Source organism: Haliaeetus leucocephalus, unplaced genomic scaffold, assembly GCF_000737465.1.
Source record: "Haliaeetus leucocephalus isolate CR32 unplaced genomic scaffold, Haliaeetus_leucocephalus-4.0 Scaffold439, whole genome shotgun sequence".
Lineage (NCBI taxonomy): Eukaryota > Metazoa > Chordata > Aves > Accipitriformes > Accipitridae > Haliaeetus > Haliaeetus leucocephalus.
This window is the reverse complement of record NW_010972875.1, coordinates 7931721-7940896: the sequence shown is the minus strand read 5'-3', so window position 1 is coordinate 7940896 and position 9176 is coordinate 7931721. Positions and strand designations below refer to the sequence as shown.

General features: G+C 44.5%; 1 protein-coding gene across 1 annotated transcript in view; it reads right to left on the bottom strand.

The window, feature by feature from the left end:
• The window catches only part of KIT (v-kit Hardy-Zuckerman 4 feline sarcoma viral oncogene homolog), a 46949-nt gene extending 41968 nt beyond the window's left edge, over positions 1–4981 (bottom strand). Inside the window, exons 1-3 of the mRNA XM_010574569.1 lie at positions 4806–4981; positions 2820–2897; positions 211–413 (exon numbers count right to left, since the gene is read on the bottom strand). Of these exons, the coding sequence (XP_010572871.1) occupies positions 211–413; positions 2820–2897; positions 4806–4981 (457 nt within the window). The remainder of the gene's footprint in view (positions 1–210; positions 414–2819; positions 2898–4805) is intronic.
• Positions 4982–9176: the final 4195 nt, after the last annotated feature.

The following is a 9176-nucleotide window of genomic DNA, read 5'->3' as shown; positions in this document are numbered from 1 at the left end:
CCCGGGGCCGCCCGGACAGAAACCCCGCGGCAGCCAGCGGAAAGGCCGGGCGCGCGGTCCAACGCGTGCGCACGGACAGGGGATGCTCCCTCGGCGGACCCTACCGCAGCCTTCGCGCTGCGCGCACGACGGAGCGGAGACACGCTCCCCGCTGCGGCCAGGGGTGACCTCGTTCAAAGAGCCCCACAGCTACGTGGAGAACAAACTCACTTCCTCGCCCCTCGGGAAACGCTGAGACAGCCCGGCTTGCTGAGCCGCTCCCTCCGCTTCTCTCCCGGCTATTTGTGCAGCGGATGAACGACACACGCGGTAACTCTAGGCTCTGAACCGCCCAGACAGAATCGGCCCGTAAGGTCCTGCACGGCCAGCCATCGGGCTTCTCCTCCTTCCCAAACCCACTTAACCACCCAACCCTAGGGCACAAGGGCGCGTGAAGGTCAAAGGTAGGGTGTCATCAACAGGTTGGCAGAGGAAAGGGACACATTGGAGGTAGCAGTGCATAGATTAATGTCGTAACTGACCTACTACTTGAGCGCGGGTCTGTCAAACCATACACGTTGCTGTGATGTGTGCAAATGCTGACAGGTTCTGCAGCAACAAAGCCTTCCCCTTCCAAAGGCTGGCTCTTTAGTCCTACAAATAACCATCGCCCCATGCCCCTCTAATGCATAGCACAGTATCGCACAGTTGGACTAGATGTATAATAGCCATGCCTGAGCCAGGGAGGAACATTTCTCGAAAACGAATACCACTTGCATGCAAAAACACACTCTGCTGCTCCATTCAGAGGCTGAACTTCCCTACCCACACAGATAACAACAGACGTTCAAGCAAAACAATCGGATAATTAGTTGGGATGAGGTCATATAGTCCAGACTTAATTCACTCATCTCACAGCTTTAGTTCTTCTTAAGGTATATACTGGATTAAGACCAGGTCAGGTAACTGCTCCTCTTCCTGACAAATCTACCACAGAGTAGGAAGCAAAGGACAGTCAGACCACCTGCAAAGTTTAATTACTTGGTTTATGGTCTGGGTTTTGGAGGGAGCCCTCATTCTCTCCCCATCTCCCTCGGATGAAGATTTATTTATCAGTGCTAACCCCAACAGACAGTCCACCAGCACCTGTTTTTCCAGCACCACCAGGAATTTTCCACATGAGGTCCACTAATCCTCTAAACAAACTCACATGACTGAACATATAAACAAGCATCTCAGAAATAATTGCCAGAAAGATTAAGAAAAACAGAATTTCATATTTTTATGCAATGTTTGTGACTTTTACCTACTCTTTCCCCTAGCACTCATCCTACCCATTCAGGCTAGGAGTTCAAAATTTTTCAACACTTGTTATCAGGATTATCTAGCAAGTTGTTGGAAAGTTTTTAAAGGTGGTAAACAACAGAGCAGAGCATGACTCCATCCAGAGGTACAAGAAATACATTATGTACCAGAGGTGGGGAAAGAAAGGCAAAGAGAGAACAAGCTCACTGTGGCAGTCCACCATATTCCAGTTGAAGCCATCACTCAAATTTCAAGACAATGTTGCTATGGTCCCTTTTACGCAGCCTACAAATTCTCAGCAACACAATGTACAAGTTGAATTAATGCCTTGTGCAAAGGATTCCCACAATGTAAAGGGGTTTTTTGTTGCCTTCTGAAAATAATGTATCTTCAAGGAAAGTATGGCAGTGTAAGGACAACAGGTTGTAAACGCAAGGACTATCAGGTGTGCTTGGTATTATGTATCTAAATATTGCCTGTCTTTAAAAAAGAAGAATTAAAATGGTGCTTAGAAAGATGGGAATGACTTTGTATCTTCTTTTTGGAGGAATAATTAAGTAACAGAAATCTGAGCGTTTAACCAACAACTTGTAATCCAGTGTACTAATCCCCACAGCACGTGTCCATCTGGTATCTCTTGATCTTTCCTCAGACTGCTAAAGCCTCACATCCGAGACTGCTCCATTTGTGCTGCACCTGAGGCACAACAGGGTTCTTCCAGGCCCACTGTTGCTCTTGCGCACTCCAGTAACACCAATCATAAGCATGTAACCATAACCACGACACTGACACTAATAATTCGGGAATCAGTTGTGCTGGCAGAATATACGCCAGGGATCGTAAGAGATCTCCAAGTGCCAAACGCCAGGGGATACAGCGTCTGCTGTCTCCTCCCAGGGCTCCATGTTCACCCCAGGCAGGACCATGACTGTACCATTCACCAGTGAGACTGTAAACTCTCTGAGCAACAGGATGGAGGAACCCGTCGTTATGTCTCCACTGAAGATTTCCAGGTGTGGGTGTGCATCCTTATTCTATTATCTGACCCACACCTGGGCATGCCCCCCGCCTCTACCTCCTTCCACCTTGGAAAAGGAGGTGGACCACTACTTCAATATCAGGTTGAGTGTCCCCACCTCAGTGAAGCCCACCTGACCACAGGGACCCCACAGGAGAAGGGGGAGAGAGGAAACCCATCCTCTGCCCCTGTGGCTCCTGCGGGCGAGTGGGGCAGATGCTCCCACTGTTGGTCACAGACTGTGGATCCCACTGCGAAACATCCAACACTCCCCATACACTGCATATCCAGAGTACCACAATGGGGTTCTGGATGACCCTCTACAGTTGTCCTCAGGGGCAACTAGCAGGTAGTTATTACATGCTAACAAAATATGTTGATAATGGCAAATATTTAATGAACAACAATGAAAAAAAAACCTTAAAATAAATTGCAAAGCTCAGAGTTGGACAGCCCAAGATCCATTCTGGAGGTTCTAAATTTGTATCCCATAGCTGAAAAGACTCACTTCCACTACCGTAGCATCTCCTTGTAATATAACAAATTTGTGTTAAAAACTACAATGCCGGGATCACTTGTGAACAAGGCTGTGTAACTGAAAAAAGAAGCAGAATATATGAATATATTACAAGCAGCTTCCTAAGACCTAAAAATGAAGGGAGAGGGAGGAAAGAGGGGGAGTACAGCAGTTGTGACTTCTGCATGCAGAAGGAACATCTGGAAAACAGGGCTGGAGGAATTAGAAAATAAAACAGCTCTAGATAATACTGATAGGAAATGCAGGTCAAATTGCAGGGATATGATTAAGGACAGCAGAATGTTCCTGTAACAATTAAGGGATGTGCAAACAAAAAAAGCTTTGGCTAAGGAGTGCACCATCCTGGGAAAAAAAATACAGTTTATGCCGGAGCTTTTCAGCCTCAGCCACAACACTGCTGTAGCACGGAAAAGCACATCAGGTGCAAGTCCACATCACGCTCACAAGCAACTGGAAATCATCTCCAGCTGCCAAGCAAACAAAGGACATGGGACTGCTATGGAATAAGATGAAGAGTCAAGCGCTGTGGATCTTATTCCCAGCTCTGCCACAGATTTCCTGCAGAACCTTAGGCCAACAGGTTAGTCCCTCTGTGGCCATTTCCTCTTCCAATAACTATCTAAACATTAAAAGGAACAAGAAGTTTGTGGCAGCTCTATAACACAACAGATTGCTTTCAGAGAAAACAAAACAAAACAAAACAAAACAACCCTGTGCCTTATTCCACCCCTTTCCACATTAAACTTATCTCAAACATCTCCCAAGACAGGGGCACAGCGCAGCTTCACGGTACAGCCACAACCTGCTCATATCCAGTACTAGCCTTTCTGCCAAGCCCAAGGGACTGGCAGCGACCTGCCAGCAGGTTCACTGCTACCCAGCAAGAGCAAATCCCTATCCCTGCCTGTCCCAGGGCTGGGACACACTTGTAAGGGCACGGCAGGCTCTTCTGAGCATCTGCCTCTTCCCCCTGTGGTTGTCCATAACCTTCATAGTCAGCAGCAGTCCCCACGTAAGCTGTACACACACTGCGCAACAAAAACAATGACCTGACCATGACCTGATCCTGACCATGATTTCTAAACCAGTTAACATTTTTTCTATGACAAATGCACCAAGGAGCTAAACTTCAAGGGTCAAAATGTCCGCAACTTTCATGTAAGATTGTGGTGATCGGATACAATTAGAGACTGCTTTCTTTTCAGTGCCTATTCATTCTGGGCACTGGGTTCATGTCAAGGGCTGTCACACAGACCTCACTCACCACATTTTTCAGTTTCTCATCTACACCAATGTAAGAGAGATAGCTTTATCAGTTAAAGTAGTGGCACTGCTGTAGACGCAATGGTCCAGGGATATCAGCAAGACATGGCCTGCAGGGAGGTAATATCCTCTTTCAGCGTACCCAGCACTGCTGGAAAAATGAGTGTGTTTTCAGACACTCAAGTCTCCTGCAGCTCTGAAAGAAAAGCAGAAGCAAAAACGTCTCTTTTACACAAGTGCAGAAGTCCTAGCCAGAAGCCTGCCCAGTCTTCTTTACAGTATTAGTTGGTCTAACTGAAGAGTATCACCTTTCCAAGTCTGTCTCTTGTTTGTTAAAGCCACTATGACACTTGACATATGCTATGATGGAGATTAATTTAAGACCTTTTCAATTATATTTTCTTTGTCCTACCATTTCATGGCCCAAGGCAACAAATACAGTGTCAAATTCGCATGTTAATCACACTGAAACAACTTTAATTTACTCTGATGTACAAAATCTCCCAGATTTTTCAAATGAAAGATGCTATCATATGCCTACTTGCTTTGTTCCACTTCACTAAACAGACACTCTCCCTTATGCTAGACGAAAAGTTTAGCAATGGCAAATGTCAATTTTAAATGATTTGATCTGAAAGCTACATCAGATCCCATTTCAGCTAGGCTGCAGGGGAAAAGGCGGCTAGCAGTATAGCCTCTTACTTCACGAAAGAAACCATCCACGCCAACTCCCATGCTAGTGTCTTCCTCAAAGACACAGACCAAAAAAGGCCAAAGACGTGATTGTCCCCTGCAAGTGTCATGGACTCTCGGCATATTTGAATGCCACAAATCCTTGCTGATTGAAACGTTGACTGGCTCCTCTGCCCCAGCTCCATCTCGGACACTGAAAAATAACTGTCACTGGGCATGTATTACAGGGTCTAGACTGATTAGGCTTCCCTGCAGAACAAAGTGGTTTGTTTCTAACCCATCTAACAGAGTCAGCGCTATCTGCTGACCAACAGACTCTTCAACGCCGTGTGTTTCCCAAGCAGAAATGCAGAGCTCCTGTGCTTGCACTTGCTCTGAAGTTTTGGATCCTCAGAGGCTGTACGTTAGTAAGCAGAAAACCAGAGGAGAGGATTAGTGGGGGCTTTGACATTTACCCAGCTGCATGAGGGCAACCACTGTCTTGTCACCCAGCCTTCCCCCCCGCCGTAGACCCTTCAGCCTGAACGGGAAGGGGGCAGAGGAAGGGCACTGTGGAGGGCAGAAGGCGGGCGCTCACCAGCCCAGCACTCAAAGGCACAGCCAAAACAATTCCATCTGCAGGCACCATAAAGGAGAAACGGGTATCCCCCAACCCAAAGAGCAAGTGCAGAGCCAGCCAGCTGATTCCCACCCACAGCAAACCCAAGAGAGGAAGCAGAAGGAGGCTGGAACAAAGGTTGTCTTTATCATCTGTGGAGGCATGAGCGTGGGGAACCACAGAGGCAGCTGGACCTTGACTGTGGCTGTGAGACACCCCTCTTTGCAGTGATGCCCCACGGGAAGCTTTCAGCTCCACGGTTTGGGATTGCTCCTACATGGACCTGCCTTACTAAACACCTCAGGTCCTGGGAGGGCGCTCCACGTGACAAGTAAAAGGCACTTGGTGCTTACCCCTTGCAGAGAAAACAGCTCAGGTGACTGAGGAGACACCCAGCTACACCTGAAGAGAGGTTACGCACCCCTCTGAATGAGATGTGGTTAATCAGAAACAGCCAGCATCAGAGGCAGGTGGCAAGAAGACAAATCCAGCCAGCTCTCTAGCCCCCGCACATCCCACTCTCCAAGAGACACATTCACAGGATCTTCAGGCAGGACAAATGTGAGCACCTGGGCTGAACCCCTGCTTGTGGGTGGAAGCCAGCAGATGCTCCTGCAGAGGGTCTTGTCGCAGCAATTAGCAATGTCGCTCATCGTACTTTGCTTCCTTATTTCAGAAGCAGGCTTAGCAGAGCAGATTCTGCGCATGCCCTCCAAAACAAACATGTGAGAGCTGCCCCATACATGCAAGCGCAATGCTCCCTCAAGGCAGGGGGCTGGGGGCAGTAACTGCACCTTCCAGAGACAGAGGTGCACCTTCCCCTTCCCCCAGCCGCTTTGTTTGCCTTTGCTGGGGTGAGGAAACTCCAGCCATGTAAACAGGCCGCTTTTCCTGCCTACCAAGCGGCTTGCCCCTTCTGACTGCCAGGCCTCACTCTGCTAATACAGCTAAGACAGGCATTTGTCAAAGGCAGACATGTAGCTGAATATAATTCTACTTCAGCACACATACTAAATGGCCACAGCAGGACCAAATGCCATGCCTCTTTCCATGGCTGGGTATGATACCTTTCTGAATCCTCCTCTTCTGGGAAATCACGGCTTTGGAGCTCTTTCTGTTGTTTTGGGGTTTGGGGGTTTGTTTTTTGAAGGAGCACCATATGTACTACAGCAGTCCAGCCACTCGTCTTGAAGCACTGTAAGCAACAACCTATTCTAGGTGATTAATTCATTTTATTACAGCACATCGATGCGCTATGGTCTCTTACACCTAAACTTCCCACCACAGAAGGAATCTACAGGCAATGTACTAATGAACAAAACCAAACCCGAAGCATGACTGACCTATCAGGTTTCTTTAAACTAGAATGGTCTAAGCTTAAAACAACTACTGGCTAATTCTTATTCAAAGAAAAATACAGAGGACAAATAAATATATAAGTATGTACACACACACAAGTAGGATTTGCAAAAAAAAGAGCAACTGTTTGCCACAACACTTGTCAGCGTTGAGATTTATACATTTAGACTGATCCTTACTCCTACTGAATTATTGCCGCCTTCCCTCTAATTTCCAAAATTACTTATTAACCAGCTGTTCTCACAGTTAGTTTTATCAGCTGTTAGACACATAAATAAACAAATTATAAAGTAAGTACAGAGAATGATTAGAAGGAATGAAAAAGCACACTAATGCATAGTGTATTCAAATTCAGCTGTCATTCATCCAGTCTATTCCTTTAATGGCTTTTTCTTCTCACTTCTCTTTGCTGACATTTACATTAAAAGGTGCAATATCTTTCAACTTCCATTTTGAACAAATGTTCCTTGTAATAAGCAACATGGGCTTGAAAGCGTGTTTTCTGAAATGCAGTGAAAAGGTAGTTTTAATGAAGAGAAATGAGAAAACTGGAGAACAGTGAATCGTTTTGCAATCTGAATTAATGTCTATTTGGAAAAGGCTCAACTGAGGAAGGCAATGTAAGACTTTTGGCATTGCGAATTCTAATTATTTCAAGTCTTGGCAGTAATTTTATCAAATAGTAGCAATTTCATTAAAAGGTGCACTGGTAATCATCTACGTAAGGCCTCCAGAGGGGAATATATACCAATAATTGCATAATTACGTTATCATTGCTTTTATGATGGACCACATTAAATACCACAAAGAGCAGCACTGCTTTTTACTTTCTCTAGATATTTAGTTCAGTACTTTCTCCTAGAAGATTACAGCAATAAACAAGACTTTCAGATTAATAAATATGTTCATCAAATTTTGCAGAAAAGACACAGCTACCTGTATATGTCTGTATTACTTTGTATTCTCTTTTCCTTCACTGAAAGAACTGACAGATTCATGAGAAAAATCCTGGTTTTAGTAATAAGATAGCTAAAGTATTTATATAGCTCAGTTACCGAAATACAAGTCACTGCATCACATGTCATGCAACCACATGGCACACATCCGTTTAAGAAGGAGGTTTTGGAGTATTTCCCTATTTGTCCATATAAATTAACTTCATCTATTCAGTGATTGTCAATCAGCCTGCAGTAAGCTGGATTTCCCTTGTCTAACTAGCACACAAACTTTGCTACTAACTAAGACATTGGTAAAAAATTCTTGTAAAAGCATTGTTTTACAGACAATACCAAATCTAATAAACATGTTTTTAATGGCAGACCCAGTATTAGAGAAATATCTTTGCACATGCCTTCTGAAACTGTGATGAGGATAACTTCTGGAGGATTCATCAGCATGTTCTTCAGGACCTCCTTGCGTGAACAAATCTCACCTCAGGTAATCACGCTAACACCCTGTCTGTCACCGATGTTGTCTTGGAAGCGCCTTGAATACAGAGACTTGGATATATTTCTGACAATCCAGTTTCATTTCCCCAGTCTTCTGGCAAGGAGATACATAACTCAGCTCTTGAACTTAATCTCCAATGTCAGCAGAAGTCCCACTTGTAATTTTTGCTTGTAAATTGCACTTTATTTCCTAGTTTATTAATAAGCCCTATCACGAATTGCATATACATGGCATATATATATAGACAGTTGCTTATTGAAAAAGTGGTCCTCCTTCCTACCCCAGGAACGACACAGAAGAGGGCATCGCGCTGTGAGCGCGGTCTGAGTACCTGCCTAAGCAGGGAATCCCATTTCAGCATTGCTTCTGATGGTATCTAGTTTATGGGAGGAGACCAGAAATATAGGGTTTACTTCTGCTCCTTCCATTTGACCTCTTTTATTGTGCTGCATATCTCAAATCCTAGGTATGATGATATTAGCGTTACTGCAAAGTCAGCAATTTTACGTATAATACCTGGAAGTCAGACGTGCTATGGAATAGGAAACTTCAACAGCTTGTGTTACAATGAACACTACTGGGAGGAAGCTTTTATTTTGTTGAAGATAACATAATTTCTTTTCAAAGTTAAAAAGTTATGCTCATCCAGGCACAGAAAGCACTTCCATGCCATGTAAAACAGCAAACAAAGAGGCAGCAAAAGTAGAGAAAAGAATCGGGCACTGAGCAGCAGAAAATGAATGCCTCAGTACCAGGTCCTAGTGCAGAAGAGCATCTAAGGCACACGAACGGAACCACTTCAGGTAAAAATACCCTATTAAACTGCATATTTAATTTAATATTACATTAAAAGTAAAAACATAGGATTTTTATAATGAATATTTTCCTTTTTAAAAGTAAAACTATTCAACAGTAATTTTGAAAATACAACAACATAAATGTAAACTTACAACTCCTCTAATCATTAAAAAAAA